The following is a 22,356-nucleotide window of genomic DNA, read 5'->3' as shown; positions in this document are numbered from 1 at the left end:
AGTTTTTTTCTGTGAGAACATGTAATCTTTGATTTACGAAACTCAAAAAGAAACAGAACAAGACCTAATTGGACGAATTATAGTATTAAAGTTTTAAACTTTTATCCAAGTTCGCCAAAATCATGTACGACTTTTAAATCGGTGTATTCAGGTTGGAGAAAGACGTTTTGAACATTTATTGTAATGATATCATGTAAAGGAGGCAAGAATTAAATGCATTAAATCCTATTTAGATAATTCATCGTTTTTTCTAAATTTGAACCCGTCTTAGGGTCGTAGTGACACTTTTCCGGACATAGGTCCCTATGCTCAAATGTTTTCTACTGTTGTACTGAATAACCCCTAAAAGTTTGATCCCATAGTTCTGAAACACTCATGCATATTCATAAATATTGTTAGTTTTTGTTTTAGTAAATAAGTGAATTAGTGTTAATGGATTAATACCTTTAAATATAGATATTAAAATAGATATTTAGATTTTTCTTCTGCTTTTTTGTATTTGGGGTTTTCGTATTAAGCAGTGTAGTAAATAAATAAATAGACAATTTTTCAACAGGAGTTGGTAAGGTATAGCGCGTGTCTTGGCGAGAACAACAGCGACCTCCAAAAGGCCCTCGAGTTGATGCTAAGTGTCCCCCACAGGGCACAGGACGATAAATTCACTTCGAGCATCGAAGGTTATAAGGGCAGCATCCACAAATTGGGCCGTCTTCTGGCCCACGACAGATTCAGCGTCACTTTCGGCGAGGTCACCAAGGAGAGATATCTATTTCTTTTCAAGGCTCGCGTGCTTATTTGCAAAGTCCGACGCATTTCGGAGGACCGCTCCATTTTTCAACTTAAAGATATCATCCGGGTGAGTACGAACGTTTCACGAGTTTCAGTCGATTTATATCATGAACAAACGTCTTTTAGCTTCCCCAAGTCGAAGTAAAAGACCATCCCGAGAGCGAACACGTATTCGAATTAGTTGATAAGGCCGGGGGGCAATCTTTGGTTCTTAAGACCCACCGGGATCGGATTAAAAAGATCTGGCTGCAAGAGATCAGGGAATACGCGAAGAACTACGGCGAAAGTGAGGAGGCGACCAGCGACGAGTTCCAGATCGCTTCTCCACCTGCTGAACCCAACGAGTCTAAGCAGGAAACAGTTAAATTTTCCGAGAAATCCGAGGAGAAGGAACAGCCCAGCAAGAACAAACCCAAGCTTGAGGAGGAGAAGGAACCTAAGCAAATACCTGGTATGTAAATTCAATAATAGATGCTAGCAAAGCATATATACAGGGTATTAATAAAATATTTAGATAAACTTTAACCATCGAATACTTGATCAATTTGAAGACGAAATGTTCATATGAACATGCGTTCGTAACGGCTTTGTTTTTGAACACGAGCACTATCAAAATGCATAACGAAAACAAATGTCGTGCTTTTTTTTCAAAAAATGCTACATAATATTCTCCATATCTACGCTCGTGCAGGGTTTAAAAGCAACTCTGTAAATCATGGGGTATTCATCACAGGACATACGTAATTAAAATAAAATATGTTATTTTAGTGCTGATATGCTCTAGCTTGAAAACAAAGCCAGTGTGGACCCATGTTATACATGGTGATTGACGAACGATGCCTTAGCCGTATATGGAAAACGGAATGTAGCATTTTTCTGAAAATTTGGTAACACTGCAGCGTTACCGTTTAAATAGAAAAATGGCAACACCTTGATTTTTTAAATGGAACACATAAATTTTTAGATATTTTGATTGCATGCTTCATTTTGAGTCTTTTTTAAACATACTCCTCTATACTTATCTCTAGCGGTTTTCGAGAAAAAAATGTTTGCGTGTTTTTGGTTAAAAACCAAGGGATAACTAACTTGATTAACTTTCCATAATGCAATTGAACCAGCATTATACAGGGTCGTCGAAAATTGAATTAAAATTCTTCATTTACCAAAATGGTGAAACGTCCATTTTTTTTAAATAGAGCTCCCTATATTTTACTTTTTATTTTAATAGAGTGACACTTAAAATACCTTAATTTAAAATAACACATTTCTATACCTAAGTAAGCCGCATTTTAGAAATGAATACTTATTTTCGTTATAAATTTCATAATTTGAAGCATTTTTATTTTGTGAATTACAGCCAGTTAGCCATGAAAATGTCACAATGGTTTAATAAATGACAATGACAGTGCAATCAATCTATAATTTGTTTTTTCTTGTCACTTGATTTGTATATGGGTATTATAGTCTATCTTTTAAAAATCGTTCGGTAAACACCATAGCTACAACAATGAATGAAAATGAAAAGCAAAATACTATTTCCTAGGTGCTTTAATGGTTTTATTAAAAAAGTGTGATTACATTTAACAATCTCTGAAGAAATTCCATCCTTACTCCATAGAGACATTTTTAAGAGAACTAATTATTTTAATTAGGTCATTTTCTGTAATGGGGCAAAGAAACATAGAACTTTCATTTATTATTTTATCTTTTAATTTCACTGCTGAAACCCGAATTTGGCCTGCCAATTTGCTACCTATCGAACTAAAGAATGTATTAAAGCCTTCTGCCAGAATAAGAGGATCTGAAATTTCTTCACCATTTTGATTTATTATTGATTTGATGTATTTTTTTTGGTAAGAGTTAGTTGGTAATCTCTTTCACAGTTTTTCAAGATTTTTAAACTGTTCTGAAACCCTATTTTTCCAATATTGAGTTTTTGCACATTTAATTATATTTCACAATGTATTTCTGCATTATTTATATTTAGTGGTAGTTACTGGGTGGATTAATCATAAGTTGCCTTTTTAATTTAATTATTTTTCTAATTGAAATTACATATTTTTTTAAACATTTATAAAATCATATTCTGGTGGATAACTTCGCTGGCGTACCTCTTCTTTACTGCTTACTGCTGTTGTGTACACCGTTTCTTTTATATTACCTCACAAATAAAAATCAAGGGGTGTCAGATCTGACGATCTCACCGGCCAATTCCATGGTACCATACCATCCATCACCAAACATGTACAGTTTTCTTGTTACATTGTCTCCACAGTAAGACGGTGCTCCGTCAAGTTGCAACCAAGTACGATAATCTTGCTATGGCAGATGTTCCAAAGAATAACTTACAAGATTTCTTAAAAATTACAACACTTCTTAAAATTCCTACAAATTTGGCAAAATTTAGTGGTTCATCACAAATTAAAAAATTTACGTGATTTTTTTTTCAAAACCCATTTCTCATGTGGATTTGCGTTTTCTTCTATTGAAAATTCTCTCCCTGGAAAATTTTGCTTCCTCAGTCCAAATTATTTTTCTTAAAGCTTTTTCATCAATATGTATTAAAATGTTTTCACAGAATTCTACCCTTCTGTAATAGTCTTGTGGTTTCAAAGCCTGAACTTTGGTAAACTTGTATGCATTTCATAATTGGCTAATATTTTTTTGAATTGAATAATTAGACAAACCTAAATCATCTTTAGAACTTCTAATTGAAGCTTGTGGATATGTAGTAAAAACAGGCTCCAATATTTTTGTCATTACCGAAATTAATTATAGTTATTACTTAAAGTGTAAAGTTTTATTGTGGTTTCACTATAGTTGTTCGTTGGTTTGCTGAAACTACCCTCTATAGTGTAAAATTGGTGTTGAATTAATATAAAATAAATTATTTATATCGTCGACGGATTTGCGCGAAATAAAATCACAAATAGTGAACATCTTTAATGATAAGTTTATGGAAGAAATTTGTGACAAAAAAGTTGCCCGCATCGAGGAGCAGTTTAAAGAGAAACTTAACTCATTAAAAAATGATTGTTCACCCTCGGAGGATAGACTCAGTAGGCTGGAATAGAAAAACAAAAAGCTGCGCACAATAACAGACGACATCGAACAATCCCAACGAAGTATGAATATCTGTATCTCTCTATATCTATCTCTGTCACTGTATGCCTCACGTATTACCAAAAATTTGTTATATGGTGAATTTTTGTTTAGAAAAAGGTGCATTTCTTACGTTCTGGAAGATGGCGCTTGTGCATCCCATTTCTAAAACGAGCAATCCATCGGAACCTTCGGTCCTTTAGCCTACTACCTGTAGTGTCTAAAATATTGGAGAAAATTATACATAAACAGGTTGTAAAGTTTCTCACGGAAAATTATATGCTTCCTGATCGGTATTAATAATTCTTTAATTCCTAGACAAATTTTCCCGTCTTTCCTCAAAGAAATATAAAATTTCTTCCAGAGAGTTGAAAAAATGCAATTTGGAAAATAATCATTAATTATCCCTTTCTTCCGCGTTTCTTTAATATTTAGACAAAGATTTAAATTTCTTCCAGATAGTTAAACTCATTTGTCACAACGTCCAGTCTTTCCAAATAAAATTAAAATTTTTTCAGAGAATTTATTATTTTAATTAAGTAAGGAAATTAACTAAAAATTCAGAATGCATAAAAAATACGAACATTTTAGAGGTGTAGGGGAGAACTTATTGTGGGAGTGCTTGTAAGAAAGAAAATAATTTCTGACTTTTTAGTAGTCAATATTTGGCAATTTTTATTTTTGAATCCAAGAGCGATAAGCCTTTGAAACAAAGTCGAATGCATTTGGGTCAAAGAATTTACTACTTCAGTGCAGTAGTATCTGTGAGAATACCATACGTATTTTTACTTACTTACTGACTTTTAAAATTTATTTATTACTATTTTCGTACCGGGAATAAACGCATTATTTGCAGGTGTTAAGAAAACAGTTCAACAAGACAGTTTAGTATCTGAACTTAAAACTGTTGTAAAAAAGAAGGAAGTGGTATCAAAAGAGCAAAGCACTTCGAGCGAAAGTACTTTAAAAGAGCAAAAGGAAGCATTTACTTTAGGTAAGTAATAATAACCTGCTTGAACTTGGATTGGACTTTTATAATGTTTAGGTACCACCACTACCACAACCACAACTGACGTACTCCGATCGGATACCTTAAAACACATCTTAACACCTGAATCTGAAACAGTAGAACCATCAGATTTCCACCTTAAACGAATCGAGGCCGTAGAACCTTTACGGCACATTAACAGTCCAAAAGGGGATTCTTCCAGTTCTTCCAGTGATAAAACTTTAGTTCCTGAGGTCTTTAATCAAGCTAAAGAAGAGGAGGAAGAAGTAGAAGAAGGTTGCGAGGCATTGACGAGAGTTGAACATAATTGACCAATACTCTTTTTAGGACATTTAAAAAGGATTAAAGCAGTCGAACCGCTAATTCAAATCAACAAACCGAGGGTGCCGGAAACAAAGGTCCAGTACCATCAGAGACCACCCCCAGAAAAAGTACCGGGTAGTGCCTTGACTAAAGTTTGTAGCATCGAGTCGCAGGGAAGCGGCGACCACGTCATCACCGATTTTAAAGTCGGAGTGGAGTTTAATGTTCAGGTGGCAGACGATAAAAGTATGAGCCGCAGATATACTTCTACAAGAGGTTAGGGTTTTAGTTTTTTAACCAAAAGTGTTATTTTTGTGTCTTCTTATTTGATTAACAGTTGGTTAAAGCATATTGGCAACGGTTTGGTGTTGACGGCATGCCAGAATAACACTAACGTCATTATAACTTATTTACGATTTCGCAACGCTTGTCTAAGTTAATTCTTAATAACATGGGCGCTAGCGACAGATTTTTTTCGGACGATGTTTATGCAGGATGTCCTATAAATAACGGTAAATATTTTTACAACAGATTCCTATTAAAAATAATGAAGTAAAAAGAAAACCATAATCCGAATTTCTACCAAATTAAAAAAAATACATTAAGTTTTTCACCCTATATCTTGATTGTCTTTGACTTTCGTACTGGAAAATTTAACTTAACCTCAACATTTTTTTAAAAGAAATCTATTAAGATATTAACTATTTTTTGTGGGACACCCTGTATACCGGGTATCCGAAATGCTTTTAACAGCACAGATCGCCATTTTTAAAGAGAAAAATTTGCAAAAAATTTCAAAATGCGTTTTTATAGGACACAATGCTCTTTTCAAACCATCCCTAACTAATTCATCCCTGAGAAACCACCCCTAATTTTTTTTTCAAATGGGACAACTTTTTTTTAAATATAATTTATATTCATTTATTTTCATTAATACGATTGAACGAATAGATTGAATAAGATTCAATTATTATTATCAAATTATGTAAATATAAGAATGAATATATGGAGGAGTGAAAGAGAACAAAGTTGGAGGGTACCAAAGACACCGACACATACAGTTACTTTACCAAAAAAAAAACAACTTAAAAGTATATTGAATTCCCCAGCAAACACATTTCCGTTTCTAATCTCTCCTTATTAGCCACTGATAATTGACAAAAAAAAACACGAGTTTTTTAATTTTTCCTATCTGTTTGTAACCATATTAACTCGCATTATATGCATAAACTAACCCATTTACACAGTTTTATATGAGTTTAAACGCTTGGCAAGAAGAAGCATCCCAAATAATCATTCGACATCAACATCTTTAAACAACAACACGCCTAACTGCTTTAACGCCTTCTTGTGGCAGAATAAACACTCGCGAACCTCCACACTAAAACTAAATATAATCTCCACAGAGGGAGGATACGAGTCCTCCTACAGCCGCAAAACAGGATCCTCCTACTCAACAGACGCTGCGGGACTGACCTCCTCTTCTCGATACAGCGCCGAAACCTCTTCCAAATATGGCACCGGATCGGATGCTTTAGGCAGCTCCAAATATGATTCTCTCACTAGTAAATACGACACTTCGCCGTCCAGGTATGACACCTCCTCAAAATATGATTCGATTACCTCAAAGTATGGAAAGAGTGATGACGATTACACGAGCAGCTACACCAAGAGATCTTCCGCACTAAGATCGTCGGCTTTAGGTGAAGACGATGGTGATTCCTATAGTTATTCCAGGAAAATCAGAAGTGGGATTACCGATGATGATGGTGACTATAGCAGCTCTTACAGCAAAAAATACAGTAAAACAATCACTAGTGAGGGTGAACCAGTTGAAAGTTACTATAGTAAGAGATCCATCCGCGGTACCTTGGAAGCGGAAGGCGATAATGATAACTATACAGTTAAAAAATCAGTGAGGAGTACTTTGGAGGGCACCGGAATCGAACCAAGTGACCTAAATGAGGTCTCAAGTTATAGCAGCAAAAGATTATTAGGAACAGATATTGGCTCCAAATACACCAGGAGATCTGTATCTGCCGAAGGAAGCGAGAGTGGTAGCCGCTATAGCATTAGATCAATTTCGAGAGGAGAGGCGGGTGACGACACTGAAGAACTTATTAATAAGTACTCGAAGAAGGCTTTGGAAAAGAAGAATATTGGAGAGGAGGAGGAGGATGTTTACGCCAAATTTACCAGGAAGTACTCCAGAACGGAATCAATAGAGGCGAAGCCCGAGGAGGAGAAGTACGCCAGGAGACTCTCCAGAAAAGAATCTGTTGATCCTAAAATTCCCGAAGAAGACCCATATGAAAAGTATGCCAAAAAGTATTTGAGAAACCAGGAAGAAAGCGTTGAGAGTAAGTCATATTCCCGGAAGCACGAAGAGGAGTTAAGCAGATTTGAACGTGGTGAGTTTTAATTCAATATAAATAAACAATTCACACAACTATCTTCGCGACCCAATTGTCACTATATCAATATCATGTATCAACTAGTATAAGCATGCTTGTAGTGTCTTGAAAGGGTTTGGAAGTAGTTATTGCAGCATGCACTTTTAATAATCTCAGAATTATATGAAACTGAAACTGAAACCATCTGTAAGGAAATGTGGAATTAAGTTCTTTAAGCCCTATAGATCAAAGGTGCTTCTTAGAGGGGGGATGAAAATCACTTTAAAAGACTAAAATTATATGTAAAAGGGTAAAATTTGTATGTCTATACTGTCAATTACAATTGCTCTATTTTAAGAACGTTTGAATCAATTCTCGAGAGTGTTTGAATTGGTATCATTTATAACCAAAGTAGCTTTAAAAAATAATATACATGTTCTTATCTGCTGACCATTGATGGAAAAATAGAGAGTGATATTTGGTTTCCGACTAGCGCCCACTTTGGTATATCGATATTTCGAATCATTAGCTTTCATACTACTTTTAAAAATAGTATTTCTTAAAAGAAAATACTTTGAATGTTAATAAAAGCTTTCATTCTCAATACTTTTCTTCAATAGTAATATTTCGGAGAGTCAAATTTTCTTTACCATTTTGAACATGCGAATGTCTGCGTCAGAGGCAACAGTAAGATTCACAAGTTTCTAATAACTTTGATGATTTTCTTAAATAAAATACAACTTGAATTTCTATGCGAAAATAGAATGTTTTGGAAGAAAATAATGACATCTCAAAAAAGTACGTAAAAGTACTTTTTTACGTAAAAGAGCATTTTGTTTTGCAAAAAAAGACACATTTTCCTATGTGAAAACTGTCATTTCTTACTAAAACAAATACATACCTTGAAGTGAAGTTTGTATTAAGAATAATAAGTCACTTCTCCACTAAATCTTTAAAACTCTGATCTGTTTAGTAATATGTCACTTTTTCTCTAAAACACGCAACCGTTTACGTTCGCAGCTATCTATATATTTAAAACAGCAATCCAAATTTGTGGCTAGTTCGTGAGACATCTGTACTGCACCAATTGACATGAACTTTTTTTTAAAATGATCCTGTGGTTACTGATGCCTCACAACACTATTTGTTTCATTGCCTTAGAATTTACTACAATTTCCACTAGAGTTTTTAATTTTTTAAATAGAATTAAGTGGTTTGCCTCCAGATATTTTGAAACTTTGAAAAGTTTGAAGCAATTGTAATGCTATTAAGAAACTCAAATGTATCTTAAGTCTTATTAAATGATACCAGATTAATAATAAAATATATGCATTATAACCGTGTAGATTTGGAAATTATTACAGGAGTTAAAACAGAACCAAGAGTATTAATTCCTCGAACAGCTTTTACGCATTCAGATAGTTCTCTTTCTTGTAACCACTTTTTATTAGATTTTTGCTTTTAATAAAAATTGACTGATGTTGAGTCTTTAATATAGTGGCACATATGCTAACATCAGCTTATCAGTTTGGAGAACACTGATTGGTGGTGGGTTGGAATGAATTATTCAAGAGATGCTTACCTTTTATGATGTGGGCGCCATCCATTTCAATGTGTTTATTTAAAGTGCAGTTGAATGAACTGCAGGCCTTTACCTGACAAATTGGTTCTCATATGATTAAAAGGATGTGAAGAAATTAAACACAAAATAAGCCTCAATGAACAACACTATAATATAAAAAAAAATTGTAAATACTGGCCAGTGTTCCTTGTTTTAATCTTTTACTTAAATAAATCATTGTTGTAAAAATTATAAGACAGTTTCTTGTTAAAAATACAACCCTTGAAACCAAAACTCTATACACCCACGTTATAAATGTTAAATAAAGCAATAACCCGCTAGTATGTAACTACCCTTTGGCCAAAGTCAGTAACCTACCGCGCAGTACACTCTACATGTACTAAATCAAATAAAACTAAACATACCTTTCAGAGCGGTTGCTTACATATAATACTGTATAAAAATAGTGACGATAGTGAAATTAAAAGGGACTAAGTAAAATATTATTTCAGTGGATATACAATTTTCGTTCGAGCCGTTAAATAATATAAATTAGCCAATATGACTAGTCTCAAAATCCAAATAACAATAACAAATCAGAAATCATGACACTGATTACACATTTCTTTTATCTGGTTTGACCTGGTAACCCATTGTGCAGATTCAGGACAGCAGCTGACTAAGGTTCAATCAATAAGGGCATGAATAAGAAATAAATCCTCATAAAGCTCCAATTTATGATGGAAAATAGAAACAGCAGCTGAGTATCCTGCATAAAACTTTGCATAAGATCCTGCATAACACCTTGCCTTTTTTTAGAGAGAGGGATAAACAACCCGATTCCAGTAAATTGCTTAAAATTCAAAACGATAAGAACAGCTAACGCCATCTAGAATGGGATTATTTTTTACAAGGTCATTACCCGACTTTACACTAGATTTCGCGATCAGTACATTTTCATACAATATTAAATTATTATATTATACAAGCAACCAAAAAAAAAATAAAACGCTACATTCTTTTAGTTTTAAAAGACGCCAATTCCTTATTTATCTTATTTTTTCTTTAACTATAAACAATACTCAAGGACAAACCTTAGGACGGGTTGGTTTTTATTTACCGAAATCAGTTTTGAGCTATAGTTATACGTAGCTATATCTAGTACCCGATCATTTCGTCATAATACGCAAGTACCCAAGGGCTATATTACTTTGAACATTGTCTACAATGAAGTGCTTTATATTAGAAAAAAACCTAATTTTTTCTTTAATGATGGGGCGTCGAAATCGACGGGTTCAGTCTAGTCATTAATTATAATCCATAACTGAACCACAGATCAATACTTCTTAGATAGGTTAAAGAGGTTTAAGGCTCTTAGAAAGTTCCATAAGAGCCAATAGACCACTGAACGCCAATTGACTATTGCGCCCTCTGAATGTCGAGGGGTAGTACTAACCGAAAGTGAAAGTGGGCTTGTGACGTCATAATAGCGGGTAATTTAAAATTTGATTATGGCGCCAAATTAGAATTTTACTCTACTATACCGTGCGTTTAAAATTAGTGAAATGTGTGGTTTTTTCGGCAATTATAGTAGGCAGATTGGAAAAGTGTTAAGCCGGGATTTTGTTTGCCCTCATATTAAATAAAGTCCTCGATTTGACACGAATTTGATGTAAAATATTGTCTGACATATTCTTGTATTTTTGCCAGATTAGATGGGTTCGATTGAAAGCATGCCGAACTCATGATAGCAAATCAGGTGCGTTTCTGACTTGGAGATGCAGAGATAATGGCTTTAACGATTGTCGTATCCCAATGGGCAGCACTTAGAACATTGAAAGACCTTTCAATATTCTAAGGGGCAGCACGATATGTTGGGAATATTGTACCACTAACAATCCGTAGTAACTCAAATGACCTTGGCCCATGCACATTTACCAGCAACAACCGAAGGTAGAAGCAGTCATCATTCTTTGGATGAACTGTATACATACGACCAAGAGCATCAGTAGAACGCACATCCGGATAACCAGGAACACTCTCTACTTAACCATAGATAAAATTACGTTTAGCTGTGATTTGCATTTTTTTCATCAAGTCAGATGCGTTTTTATTATACCGCGCTTTATAGTGACTTCAGGGAAACGCGGTCAAACAGGATAAAAAGTATCCTATGTCCGTTTTCTGGTTCTAAGCTACCTCTCCACCAATTTTACTTTCAGTAACTAACACAACTTTCTTTTATATATAAGAACTTTTATATATTTTGTTATATAGATAAATTCTAAATGAAACAAAACTGTATATAAATAAAAATATCTCAATTTTCCGAGTTGGTTTTTTCTAATGAAAAACGTGCTCTTTTCCAGCAAAATCCATATTTTAAATCATAACTTTGTGATATATTATAATTAATCTCCTCTGGAGGCACTATATAACATTTGTCTCCTAACTTAATTACTTTGCAAAAATTCACACATTTATGAGGGATCGGTTTCAGAAAATCAGATCTAAAACCTCTATTATTGCACTAAATCCCAATATCCCTTTTTATAGAAGAATCTTCAGCAATCAAAACCTCGGCCAAATCATCAGAGGAGTCATACTCCAAACAATCGAAAATCGAATCATCTTCGGAAACCAAATCACAGGTAACAGTTACAGCTTCTAGCGCCATCGCTTCTCTCGCTACAACAACATCGCAAATCGCCACTGCTACTGCTAATCAATCTAAAATCGCTTCCGAAAGCGTCGCAATGTCCCAATCATCAGAGCGTAAAGTTTCAATTAAAGAATCCAAAATTGCTTCTTCATCTACTGCTACTAGCCGAAAATCATCTGCAACCGAAATAACAACATCGCAAAGACGAAAGTCGTCCATTGCTGAACTAACATCGTTAATTGCGAGACGTGCTTCTGGTGCCCAAATGTTGAGCGAATCCGCGGAAGCCAAAACTCACGTGCTCATGTATTCTGGAAATAATTTGCAGAGTAAAACCTCTGAAACAACCGCGATGGCAAAAGAAAAGTCTGCCGAGCAGAAGCTGGAGGAGCTGGACGGTAATAGGCCGCATTTTATTAAGACTATTAGGGGAACAAGTATCGAACGTAAGTATCTTTTATTAAATTATAAATCAACTTTTCTAACAAGTTCCATGTAGCTGGTGAGAGTGCATTTTTCGAAGTGCTTCTCAAAGATAAACCCAGTGATTTCAAATGGTTAAAAGACAGTAAACCGTTGAACGAGGACGGCAGCATGTCTGGACGTATCCAGACTATCGTAGATGAAAAAGGACACGAATATAAACTTGTCATAAAACAAGTGAAAGACGAAGATGGCGGTATATATACTGCTATTGCCCAAACTGATAAATCCAAGGCGTCCTGCTCTGCCCAACTGGTGGTCCACGAACGTTAGTAGAGCAACCGTGTCATGTTGGTTTTTCTATGTGGTTTGACGTCCTCAAAAACTTATTATTTGTGTTTCACGTTAACGATATTTTGTTGAATTTACTGTGTTAACAACTTTATTGGTAACCAAATTGGTGAATATATATATTGGCTAATCAAATTTCCCTCCCATGTTTTACCCATAGGAAACTTATCGGTTGAGATTATGGTTTTAATGCGGTCCTTTTTAGTGTCGACTGAAGAACGTGAAGAACGAGCCAAAAGTGACCATCCGGAGTTTTTGGTGTCCATGAAAGATGCCGAGCTGATCGAAAACACTTATTTACGGTTTATGGTTAAAGTGGTCGGGGAGCCCAATCCCGAAATTAATTTGTAAGTAAATAATATCAGTAATTTATTTAGTCGCTGTTTTTATATTACAAAATCATTGGACCCCAATTTAGTGTTTTAAATGAAGAAATTGGCCTTGGAAGTTCAAAAAATAAAAAAAAAATCCCTGGGACAAAATGTTTTTACCTCTGGAAATATTGAAGTGAGAGATTTAAAAATTGCAACGTAGATACTTTTTATAAAATTATTAAATATCTATATTTGGATTATTAAAAAAAATTAATTATTGGATATCTATACTACCAGTTTCCATTTTTCAAAAATTTTTAAAAATGGAGAATAAGCCTTGGAAGTTGGCATTTAAAAAAATCCATGGGACGAAATCATCATCACTGAAAATGAATATTAGAGGTTTGACAATTGAAACACAGATTCTTCCTAAAAAATTATTGCAGACCTATTTCAAAATTTTTTCTTTATAAATTTAAAAAATGAAAAATTCACTTTGGAAGATGAAATTAAAAAAAAATATATTTTTTTTTGTTGACGAATTTATTTCTGATCTCTAATCAGCACATGTTACGCAGGTACCAAGGTTAACAAAAATAAAAAATATCTCATAATAAATTTGAGTATAGGTATATGAAGCAATCTTAGATATTTAATTTATACGAAACACTGCATAATATTATTAATTTTGTTCTTTAACATATATCCTAAGATTTCTACAATATAGTTTTACATTACTGTTTGTCATTTCTGCAGAAATCCAATTGACTGTGTGTATGCATGCATTTAAAAATCAGAGAGTTTTGGCACTTTTTAGTCTTAAAAAAGTAATTTATGAACTTATGTATTAGGTACCACAAGTGTGGGTTAATTAGACTATTATACAATAAGTAACGTGATTTTTCATTTAGTTGATGTGCATAACGCTTCATGCTGCCAATCCTTGGGGTAAGCCCACATGTCTGTTAAAAGTCAGATCATTAATTATTATAAAATCAAAATATTTGTACTGAGCGACTTAATCTCCTAAATCGATATTATTTAATTAAGTGTAACATTAAGATTTTGTTTACTTTTGTCAGCCAATTCAGCCAACTTATATATGTTTTTAAATCATTACTATTTACACCTTGATGTAATCTGTTAGGATTCTCCGATGACTAACAGAATTATCGTCTGAAAACATGAATTATTTTAACGCTAGTCGGGCATATTGTAAACTATTTTCATGTAGTACTCAAGTGGTCGTATATGCTACTCCAACCTTAACAATTTTTACTTCACTTACATAATTTTTAACTGGTAATTTTTGAATACTATTTCTAAACTATGATTTTAGCAGCTCAGAGTAGGTACCTTTGCAGTCCATGATTTTTAAATTATTTAACATTTATCGTTAGTTATTGTGAAATCAAAATATTTGTACTGAGCGACTTAATCTCCTAAATCGATATTATTTAATTAAGTGTAACATTAAGATTTTGCTTACTTTTGTCAGCCAATTCAGCCAACTTATGTTTGTATATGTTTTTAAATTATTACTATTTACACCTTGATGTAATATATTAGTATTCTCCGATGACTAACAGATCTATCGTCTGCAAACATGAAGTATTTTAACGCTAGTCGGGCATATTGTAAACTATTTATATGTAGTAAGTACTCAACTGGTCTTATATGCTACTCCAACCTTAACAATTTCTACTTCACTTGGACTGCAGCATGTTTTTTTTCTTAATTATTTACCATTAAGTATACATATGTTTACAGTATGAAGACCATGATGACGAAGTTAATTTTTGTTTAATTCCCTTCACTCCAAGTGTACTGCTTTTACTCTGAAAAACTGAAGTCCATACTGGTTGATGTCAAAATCCAAAACTTTTATCAGTGAAAATACAAAGTCTTATTTTAATCATTTTTTTCCAAGGTTTTTGAGAAAAAATAGTGTAATAGGCCTGTAGCTATTAAATTCTGATTTTTTTAAATTGATTTTTTCTTACCAATTTTCAACTCTACAATCTCCAATGATTTTTAATAATTCCATCAATTCATTTTTTGTAATACTGTCAAGATCTGGTGAACAATTATTCTTTAGATCACTAAACTTAATATTTCTTTGATCGCGTCTGTAAGCTGCAAGAAAATTATTTTTTTTTTACTTATTGAAGTTAGGTACATTAGTATTGTGTTTTTAGCTGCTAAGTTTGCCCGATTTTCAAAAAATTATTATTAAATTTCTCTACAAATTCAATGCCGATTTTCTATAGTTTCTCGAGTCTGATCTATAATTCTATATTTTGTTTCTTATTTCCTATAGATCTGTTAGATATTTTATTGATTACACTATAAGTTTTGTTAGAGTTTTCTTAGACTTGCTTCTCTAAACGGATCCTTCGCATATTTTTTTTATATGCTTTCTCACTCTTTCTTTTTTAGTTTTAGCTTTTTTAAATCCTCTTTCAGCATATTTAGTGTTTTTCCCATCTAGTGTATACTTTGTCTGTCTCTTTATTCTTGCGTAGGTATTGTGAGCCAATAGTTATGGCCAATAATTTCTCTGGTGGATCTGGATCCTAATTAACCTATGAAAGCATGTAATGTCTTATTTAAATTTTATCTTTTTTAAAAATTTATTTTTGTGTCTTATTTTTCTTTTTATTAGTTTATTTTGTTTTTATAAGAGGTAATATTTGTCATAGAAATGACTTTTTAATCTAAAACAGTCTGATCAATCATTTTTCACTGTTACATAATATTTTTCTTGGATATTATATCATCTATTATAGATGGAGTTTTTCATAAATTGTGGATGATTGCGTCTTTTCTTAGTTTACCTTTTATTCAAACACGCATTTATCTTCTATATACATTTATTACAAATATAACATTCTTAGGGCCCTAAAACTTACAAAAACTTTCCGACAACTTTTACCCTTTTGTTTGCTTAACTTGCATATAGCCTGTCCATGCTTTAGTCTGGTGAGAACCAACGGTTACTGTCAAAAATGTCAAATGACGCCACGGTTAAGGCTATCGCTTAGATAGGATGTTTTAATATTGCGGTCAATCGGTTATTTTTTTACATGTATATTCTGTGGCGCTGTATTGGGTACATGGCTGTTGTTCTTTTTCGTACCCCTGTATAATAAAGTTCTAGTAAAAAAATCTAATTATCCAATCTTTTCTTGTAAAAAAAGTATTCTTAGTAAATGTCGGCCTGAGAATCCCTTTATTAGATATCTTAATTTTAAAATCTAGATACATTTTAAGAAGTTAACAAAATAAATGTAAATAATTTTTTCGAAATTAATGCTAAATTACTTATTATAATAAAAATTATAGAATAATGACCCAATTTGTTCTACGTGACCTCCGTTCATTTGTATACGCATACGAGCCCTCTTTATTAAAGAAAATCTAAGGCTTTGAAAAATTTTTGTTTCAACTTGCAATGCTCTCCAGCTGCAGTAATTCTTTCCCTTAAATGATCCTCGTTTAAAATCGGAAACGTCGTGTAACGTCGGGCGAACGGGGTGGTCACGGAACAGGAGCATCTCGACCCCGACCAATCTTGAAATACTTGATGTAAACAGTTCCTATATCCCATTTATAGCAAAATGAGCTGGAGCACCGTCGAGTTGAAACCAAAGATTTTGTCTTAAATTTGTAGAACAGAAATGAATCACCAGTCAAATTATCTGGTAAATTGACAGGTCCTAAAAGAAACTTATCCATAACACCTGCCCACACATTGGCTTTAAAATTTACTTGATGATGTGTCTCAACTATGGCCCAAGGATTCTCTTTGGCCCATGCGTGCGTTATGGATATTTGTCATGCCGTTTCTCGTGAACGTGGCTTCGTCAGTAAACAGAATCGCCCTTATAAAATCCACATTTCTATTATTCATTTCACATAACCAAGTCTTGCCTCAGGATCGTCGGGTAAAAGACCCTGTACTTTTTGAAGATGAAATGGGTAAAGTTGTTGACTCCGTAAAATATTATGTGTCTCGGTTTTCTCAATATTTCTTACCCGTTTAGCTAAAACCCTAGTATTAATATTTGGCGATTCTTCGACAATTCTTAAAATTTCTTCCTCTTGCCCTGGTTGAACCGTCTTTCGCTGAAACTTCCAGTCTCCCTTAGGGCCAAATTACGGACCAGCTGGTAAAGTTCCTGTGTGTTATCAGCCAGATAAATTCTATCCTCTCGGTAAACCTACCGGTAGCTGTAGGAGGAATTATGAACCAAATTTTAACCTGTTGTTAAGTAACAGAAGGTTTACAGTTTGGCAACAACGTAATTGTTGTGGCCAGTACAGTAATCTTAAGAAAAAAAGAAAAATGAAGATTATGAATCTGCGGTCCTGAGAAAATTAATAAAAATAATGGGCGTATTTGGTTTTTAATAATAATTATAGATACTTGTATACTTGTTTTGTGCCAAATCCGATATTCCTTCTGTTAGTACTAGTATTAATAGGTATTTGCATTTTAGTTTATTACGTTGTTTACTTGTAAAAATGTTTATTAAAATTGACTGCTTTTTGTGGAATATATATATTGTATATTCCATCCTATATGTTTTATTGTTGTGCAATAGAAAAATAAACAAAATTTATAATAACATAATTTATATATTAAAATTAATATCCTAAATTGATAAAGTTAATGCAATCTATTATTAATAAAATATCTTCGGTGTTAATCATTTTGTTTTCCATGAGGCTGATTAACATCATCAGACATTTGTAAATCATTAATAAGAGCCTCTATCTCTTCATCATTTTCTGGTGGCCACTCCTAATATTCTAATATTGCCAGGTTGTGTAAAATAGTTGTTGCAACAATAACATCTTGTGTTAGGTCAATTTTAGTTCAAAGTCCTATAGCTAAACAAGGAAAACACCTTTTCCATACTCCTATAGTTCTCTCAATAATATTTCGAGTTCTTATTATCGACTCTTGAAATAATCTTTCAGCTTTATTGGTTGGATTTTCTACGGGAGTAATGAAATATTTTTTAATTGCATAACCACTATCTCCTATTAATAAAACATTTAGTTCATTATTTTTAAAGTGGGCCTTTAAAGGTGAATTATTAAAAATTGTTACATCTGGAACAGAAACGGGCCATCTGGAAACGACATTTCTTATTTTCATATTGTGATCACAAGCAACCATGGCATTTATTAAGAAGAACCCTTTTTGATTTCTGAACCACTCCGCTTGATCACCACCTGGGCTTTGGATTCTTATATGTGTTCCATCTAGCACTAAAAGCACTGAGGGGAAAGCAGCTATATTGAAAAATCCCTGAACAATTCCCACTGTTTCTTCTTCATCTGGAAGTTTTACATATTCTCCTTTAAGAGAGTCTGAAATTACTTAAAATTTGGGGGGGGGGGGTCATTTTAAAAAGTTTTAAAAAGTCCCTCAACTTCATGCGACAAGCGGTAAATCATTTTTTTATTAAAAAAATAATGTTTATAAAATCTTCTAATTCTTCCTCATCCGACTCATCTGACAGCACATCCAAATGAAAAAATTGGCTATTAACAAGATGGTTATTCATTTTCACAAAATGCTTATACAAAAGAAGAACAAAATTTAGAATATTATACACAAACTTCTTGCAAAAATATGCAAGCTCCAACTCTTTGAAAAATTTGAGGTTATAAAATTCCTGGTAAACCTAACGCTGCTTTGTCCTGTTGTTAATTTATTCTACTGGTAAGCAAGAATTATCCCGCTGGTAAGACAAACAAGAAGTTCATAACTCAATTTTTAATGTTACCAGCAGGATAACTTTCCCAGACACTTTACCAGCCGGTCTATAATTTGGCCCTTAGGCGGTTAATCAAATAAAAAAAATATTTTCTTTTGGGATAAAATCGGTTTGGGAATGTCTGGGCATAGTGCTAGCTGCTAAACTAACATTGGAGTCACATTTTCCTAGTTAAGAATTCACAGGTATTTACTATTTACAATAATATTTAAAACTTACCATACATCAAAACCATATCCGCCATTTCGGAAAAGAATAGATTTCTTGGTCTATGAGCCATTATGGTTTTATAAGTTGTAAGAAAACACCAAATACAAATATGTGTTTAAAAAATTTAGATTTATTTTAGGAGTAATTGAGAAGCATGTTAAGAGCGTCAGAAGCGTTTAAATTTGTCACTTTGAGAGTACGTAAAAAGTTACTGGTGCCCGAGGTCAGCCAATTTGATTGTGAAAGAAATATCTAGATTTTAAAATTAAGATATCTAATAAACGGATTATCAGGCCGACATTTACTAAGAATACTTTTTTTACAAGAAAAGATTGGGTAACCTCATGAAACACTCTACTTACATTAAAAAAACGATTTTATATTTCTTATTTTGACATATTGAATACCGAGCGCCCAATTAAAAAATGGCATAACGAAAGTCGCATTATTTCGGTCCACCCTATATGTGGCTGGCGGATTGGGCTCCTTTTTCCGGACACCCTGTATATAATAATATAGTAGTTTTTGTTTGTTTATACAATCCGTTTTTGAATTTTTTTATTTGTCAGCTGTCAATCGCTATAACTTTTTGAGTTACTTTTGTTTTGGGGGTTAAACCGATGACGTCATTTGACGCCTGTCGGTAAATATCAAATATCGCTTGTATGAAGCGGTATTTACTTTTGGTTTTAACTACCCCTCACTTGGACAGGCTAAAGTTCTTTCTTTTTTAACCTAACCTTTTCTACACGTTGTTCTTACATTTGTGCCACTGTCAGGCGCACCTCACGTTTAAGTTTAATTTAGACTAATGTCATGTCGGTTAGACTCTATTTCCGCGCACTACCTTACCTCAAGAGCAACCTCTATTTCTATTTAATTTTTTTTTTCTCAAAATAGCGTCCCGCCGCCATTTTGGAGTTTTGCAAAATGAGTTAGGGACCAAAAAGTTGTATTTAGGTTGCTAATGATGTGTACCAAATTTCAAATTTTTATATAAACGCATTCAAAAGATAAGAGGGCAGGGGGGCAGTTAAGAGTCGCACTGTACTGTACAACTAGCTATTGAAATATGGTATAGAAATAATGTAGTAAATAATCAAAAATGTACTTTTCAACTTCTTGATGAAAGTAGTTTAATCAAATTAGTTTCTTCAATAAAATCTACTGCGGTAGGATTCAACGGGATTTCATTAAAAAGTAATTATCTTTTGGCTTTAATTCAAAATTATTAACGAATGTCTCCTTAAAAAAAAATATCCATGCATGGAAAACGGCAATTCTAAAATTAATAGCAAAAATTTCCGTGAAAAAGAGTATGATGATTTGAGGCCTATTAGCATTTCGCCCGCACTATCAAAATCTTTGAAAAAGACCTCTATAATAAACTTTGCTTATTTACTGAGTTAAACAATATAATACCTGATTGCCAGTCAGCTCAGGAAAAATTTCAGTACGTCAACAAGCTTAGCTTCAATTTTGAATGATATTAAAAAGAACAAGGAACAAAATCACCGTACGTGTGTGGCACTGCTAGACTTGTTATTTGCTAAATTAATGTATGTATGTAATATATTCGGAAAGCGGAGTTAATTTTTTAAAAGACTTTTTTCTTAATAGACAAACGTGTATTATGGTCTTTCAGCAATCCCAAAAATAGTTCTCTGAATTTATAATATCCAACCGCGGAGTACCTCAATTACTCTTACCCTTACTATTTTAGTATTTTCAATTTATCTAGTGGATATGAATAAAACGGTAAAAAACAAGTCTATATCCCCTATTTATGTTCACGATATTAGCAAATTTCGCCAAGAATTTCACTCCGATCTAATAAGCAGAAGACCATAAACTTAAATGAAATGCTGAAAAGGCTAACGTTCTTATATGTTTCAATTTAAATTTACGGCGAGGAGTCGGAAATAGCATTCAAATTTCTTTAAATGATATTTAAATTCCAGTTGTACCCGAAGCAAAAAAATTAGGAATTACATTTAATAGTTTTCTTTCATTTGAGCGTCATATAAAAAATAAATTTAATATTGCTTATTTAAGCTTAAAAAAATTATTTAAAACAAAAATATTTTCTATGTGATGATCTCATTTTGTCTTTATTTGATTACGGCGATGTAGTGTATGATAGCTCTGCATATATTAAAAAAATATATAAAAAGTACAAAATTCTTGTATGAGAATTTCGTTTATAATACTAGAGAATTTAAGTTTACAAAATCTAGTAATAAATTTACGCAAATAAAAGGCCTACAAATTTAGAATTCTGCCAGATTCTGGTCTTTAACATTGTGGCCCCACACTTTATTACTGTAATTACCATTAAAAAAATGGTAATTTCAGTAACGCTAACTAATAACTAATTAAATACTTTTTCTTTAATCATATACCTAATAAACCTACATATAAAAGTTCTAAATTCTAAATTTGACAGTTTAACATCAAGCAAAACAATACACTTTGCAAACACCCTAAAAACAGATTACATTTTTTGTTAAATAACAAAAAATAGAAAAATTATTATAGACAGGAAATAAATAAAAAAAAAGATCCCAATATCAAAAATTGTAATAAATTACTCAAGAAAACAGCCATTCAAAAAGTTAAAAAAGAAGAACCTAAATTATACCTATTATATTATACCCTTATATACACTGCTGATTCATTAGATGTACAATCATCCTATTACGAAAAGTATTACAAGAGATTATCAATTTCTACGGTCCGGATCCAAATTTAAAGAATTTATTTGATAAGTAAAAATTGTAAGAAAATGATCGTTTAAACAACTGTGTTTTATGTGTTGGAATGAGAATAGTATTTCTTCTTAAATTTAAATGGAGTACGTCATTTCTAAAAGTTATTTTCTGATAGAGATAGGGCGGACTACGACATATCAAAATTTTATAAAAAAATGTTAAAGAATGAGCAATTCTTCGATTATGCATATTAAGCCATCCAAGTTCGTGAAGTTTATGGGAAATGCGGTTTCTCCTGCAAATGCCAAATATTAGTCGAATGCAAGAGTTTTGGAGCTTTTGCAGTCTACCCCTATCCTCATAATCAAGACACCAGCCATACACAGTAATTACATTGTGAAAGGACCAATGAATCACATAAAAGCTTCTTAATATCTTTACTTAAATAGTGTCTATGCAAATAAATTAATTTTAAAGCAAGATATGCCTTTTTAAGAATATTAGACACGTGATGTTTAAAACGAATATTATTATCTACTATAAGGCCCAAACTCTTACATTTTTCAACAACTGGAATTGTTTCGTCCCCCAATTTAATGTTTATATCATATAAAATATTATTTATGTTAGTTCGATTACCTATTAATATTATAGATGACTTCGAAGGATTTAATTTTAATAAATGCTTTGAAGAAACATCACAAATAGCTTGTAAATCCTGATTAATTTTAAACTC

The 22,356-nt window shown here is 32.8% G+C and overlaps 1 protein-coding gene across 15 annotated transcripts in view; it reads left to right on the top strand.

Moving 5' to 3' along the window:
• LOC126735097 (obscurin-like) overlaps positions 1–22,356 on the top strand; it is a 168,588-nt gene that overhangs the window by 50,826 nt on the left and 95,406 nt on the right. For 10 of the 15 annotated variants that reach the window (XM_050439027.1, XM_050438999.1, XM_050439037.1 and 7 more), the window contains 9 exons: positions 557–856; positions 916–1,240; positions 4,748–4,885; positions 4,937–5,176; positions 5,228–5,479; positions 6,610–7,614; positions 11,714–12,265; positions 12,319–12,570; positions 12,799–12,940. In XM_050439027.1, coding sequence (XP_050294984.1) covers positions 557–856; positions 916–1,240; positions 4,748–4,885; positions 4,937–5,176; positions 5,228–5,479; positions 6,610–7,614; positions 11,714–12,265; positions 12,319–12,570; positions 12,799–12,940 — 3,206 coding nt within the window. The remainder of the gene's footprint in view (positions 1–556; positions 857–915; positions 1,241–4,747; positions 4,886–4,936; positions 5,177–5,227; positions 5,480–6,609; positions 7,615–11,713; positions 12,266–12,318; positions 12,571–12,798; positions 12,941–22,356) is intronic. The other 5 variants (XM_050439052.1, XM_050439058.1, XM_050439104.1 and 2 more) reach the window with 5 other exon arrangements.

The sequence above is a fragment of the Anthonomus grandis genome, chromosome 1, assembly GCF_022605725.1.
Source record: "Anthonomus grandis grandis chromosome 1, icAntGran1.3, whole genome shotgun sequence".
Classification (NCBI taxonomy): Eukaryota; Metazoa; Arthropoda; class Insecta; order Coleoptera; family Curculionidae; genus Anthonomus; species Anthonomus grandis.
The sequence above is the reverse complement of the archived record's forward strand: the minus strand, read 5'-3'. Positions and strand labels throughout refer to the sequence as shown.